Source organism: Cryptomeria japonica, chromosome 7 (assembly GCF_030272615.1).
Source record: "Cryptomeria japonica chromosome 7, Sugi_1.0, whole genome shotgun sequence".
Lineage (NCBI taxonomy): Eukaryota > Viridiplantae > Streptophyta > Pinopsida > Cupressales > Cupressaceae > Cryptomeria > Cryptomeria japonica.
Window position 1 is genome coordinate 93592549 of NC_081411.1, and position 3055 is coordinate 93595603.

The 3055-nt window shown below is 34.6% G+C and overlaps 1 protein-coding gene across 1 annotated transcript; it reads right to left on the reverse strand.

The window, feature by feature from the left end:
• Positions 1–1588: 1588 nt before the first annotated feature.
• Positions 1589–2838, reverse strand: LOC131059703 (uncharacterized). Its single transcript, XM_057992721.2, has 2 exons — positions 2514–2838; positions 1589–2066 (listed from the first exon to the last, which is right to left on the reverse strand). The coding sequence occupies exons 1-2, from the start codon at positions 2614–2616 to the stop codon at positions 1825–1827; spliced, it is 345 nt and encodes a 114-aa protein (XP_057848704.2). The 5' UTR covers positions 2617–2838; the 3' UTR covers positions 1589–1824.
• Positions 2839–3055: the final 217 nt, after the last annotated feature.

Sequence of the window (3055 nt, forward strand, 5' to 3'; positions counted from 1 at the left end):
CTATGCCCTTTTATTTATATTTGCTGCTATGGTTTACAAAATGTCGAAATAGAATATTAAAAAAAAAATGCAAAACCTGATTTCGACTGGCGCAACTTTTACTCGATTCATAGAAATATTCATATGGCTTTTAGTCACCAAAATTATTATTTTATTTCTCTGGTATCTCCTTTCCCTGATTGCAGTGATTTCACTTTAGACTTTTTCTTATTTTTTAAAATGGCTCTTTCTGTCCGCGGTCGTTTTGTCTTCTAAAACTGGCAATGCATATACTTTTTGAGTGTGATTTACTTTTTCCATTGGCGATGTCTCTTGACTTCCACGATCTACCCTTATTATTTTCTCTACTGTGTGGTCTAATTTTGGACAACCTTTATATTTTTCTGCATACAAGTCTAATCTCCACCATGTCAATCTTCAGCGTTTTGTAAGAAAAGGAAACATAAGTTCAATGCCTATTGCACAACAGACTAAATTGCATCCTACAGAACTAAGCATGGTATTTCACATCTTTACATCCAACAATTATTCATCCAACCTTCACTACATTTTCTTCTACTATTTCATATGCTGGAGACTGCTACATGTACACATGAATTAATACCTTATTAGTTCAGAAAGATCATGCTCACCTTTCATTCAAAACACCCAGGCATCTTTTAATTGCTCTGATACCATATTGAGGGATATACAAATAATAGAGAAATTGAGAATACACATAATATACATGTATATAATATCAATCTTATAATATACAACCTTATATTATTTCGCTGTATTTATTCTTATTACATTGTCGTATATATAGATGTAATAATATAACTAAAATTTACAACTACGTATAAACAAATAACTACTTATATTAATTAACATTCATTATCCTTCACATTTGATCCCTCCCACAGGAACTTCCATTGCACAATATTTATTTCTTTGGCAACTTTATTTAGCCGGACAATGCATGATAAGATGTATTGTGCATAAAATTGCTCAAAAAATTCGTTGAATTCATTGCGTTTCCAAAAATACTGGATCCAGATATGTGTTGTGCGTGAAAATAGTGTGAACCAAATGGAAAGAAATCTTAAGCTGAACGCTGAACCTTCCAAGGAGACGCTGAATCAAAACCTGGCTAGATAAGAGCCAGGCATTTGCAAGAAATAGGTAAAGTATAAACAGAGAAGATAAACAACATAATGATCAGGAATAATGCACGAATTTGAAGCTGAATCTCTGGTGCAGAGGCGTCTCCTCTGATAAAATTATCACATTATTTGTGTAATATGAACTGTGTACAGACTAGAGATCTGGTACCGCGCAGGGGCTCTTACAACTTTTCGTAAAGATGATTGATAAATACCCAGGTAAATAAATCTTGTTTAATAGAATTATTCCCCTTTCGACGAGAATTTTCAGAAATCAATACTGCTAATAACAATATTTCTCAAAAATCTAAAATCATTAATATAAAAAATTTGGGTAAGAAATGAAGAAATGCCATAACCATTTGAAAGATTTCAAAATAGTTATAATTTCATGCAAGTTGCAGCGAAAACAATTATGATTGTCATTTGAAAGAAAACAGCTATAAATTTTAACCAGTACTTTCTAGATTAACTCCAATCATGATAAAATTCTGTTCAGTGAAAATAAGAGAACCAGAATTTGGAGAAGATTTAGCTATTCTGCATAAAATTGTTAGAGAGGGATTGTTCCAAAATCCATTGGATTCGACACATCGACTGCTCCAAAAGAGCGGGAAAAGGTCTTATCAGGATATCTGTCAAATGGTAAGAAATCTTGAGTTCTGACTCTCATCAAAGGCTAAATGAATATAAAATCCGCGAGAAAACGATGGAACCAGAGAAAAGCCAGAAAAGCGAGCAATAGCAAAATGATGATGTATAGGATTTTTGTCCTTTTATGCGCCTGCTCGTATATCGCCATGTCAGTAGAATCTCCTGGAAGATTATCAGACGCCCCAGATTTCAATTCCGTTGTCTTTGACAATTTGACAGCAAAAGGCGCCTCAGTAGTATTCTGAGACAGGCGCTGGGGTTTCGATCCTGCAACCACAGAAGTAAAATAAGTTTCTATACAAAAAAAATTAAGGTGTAAATTGAACGATTTGTATTTATGAATCATATATTTCCCAGTCACTAGCTCTGATGGAATGCCTGGTAGTTAAACTTTTAAATGAGAAAATCAGAGAGAAGAAATATTTATAGACTAGCTCTAAAAGTTAAAGAGAAGAACAGGGAAAATCTGAAATGCCGCACACATTTTATCTCTATATTTTAAAATATACTGATAGCATCATATATTGAGCAGTTTAAGCGAAGCACGAAAGAAAATGTAGGGAAAGAAAAGGAAATCAATATAAAACATCTGCGAGGTGCAACACAAAATTCTTCTGTGGCAAATGGATTAGCTTAGTTTCTATTTAGCTCAGAGATCAAGCGTTCGAGACTTGCAAAATATCGAGTGAAAAAAGGAAAAACACGGCGGCATACTCTCTGTGTCTCCCTCAGCGACAACGCTAGTTGCAGCCGCCATGAGCATCGCCATTCCCATCATTACGGCAAAGAAATATGCATATTCTCTCTTGAATGCCATTTTCTTTAGTTAAAGCTCCGAATGCTGTCAACTTATATAATGAACAATGGATACAATTTTTAGAGGGTTTCGTAGATTTTTCAGAATGCCTCTTATAGAGAATTTCTTAACGCCGCTTGCGATAAAACTACAATGTTAATACAGCTGCGAAAAATAATATTATTTTGGGCGAAGTTTCAGAACCGGACAGAAATACTGACGCATTGGACGATGCAACGAACATAAGACGAGAAGAATAAAATTGGTTTGAGTTGAATTAGTTGAACGATGAAGGGGAGAAAACAGTTGGGATGAATCTGATTGAAATAAGACAGCTGCACCCATGATAACAGAAAAGTAGTGGAAAATTGGAATGAATTGTAAGATGCAGACCACAACATAAAGTTTGGGCGCTTTGAACGAGGCAACCAAGAATTTCCCATCAATCCTCCACGTACGT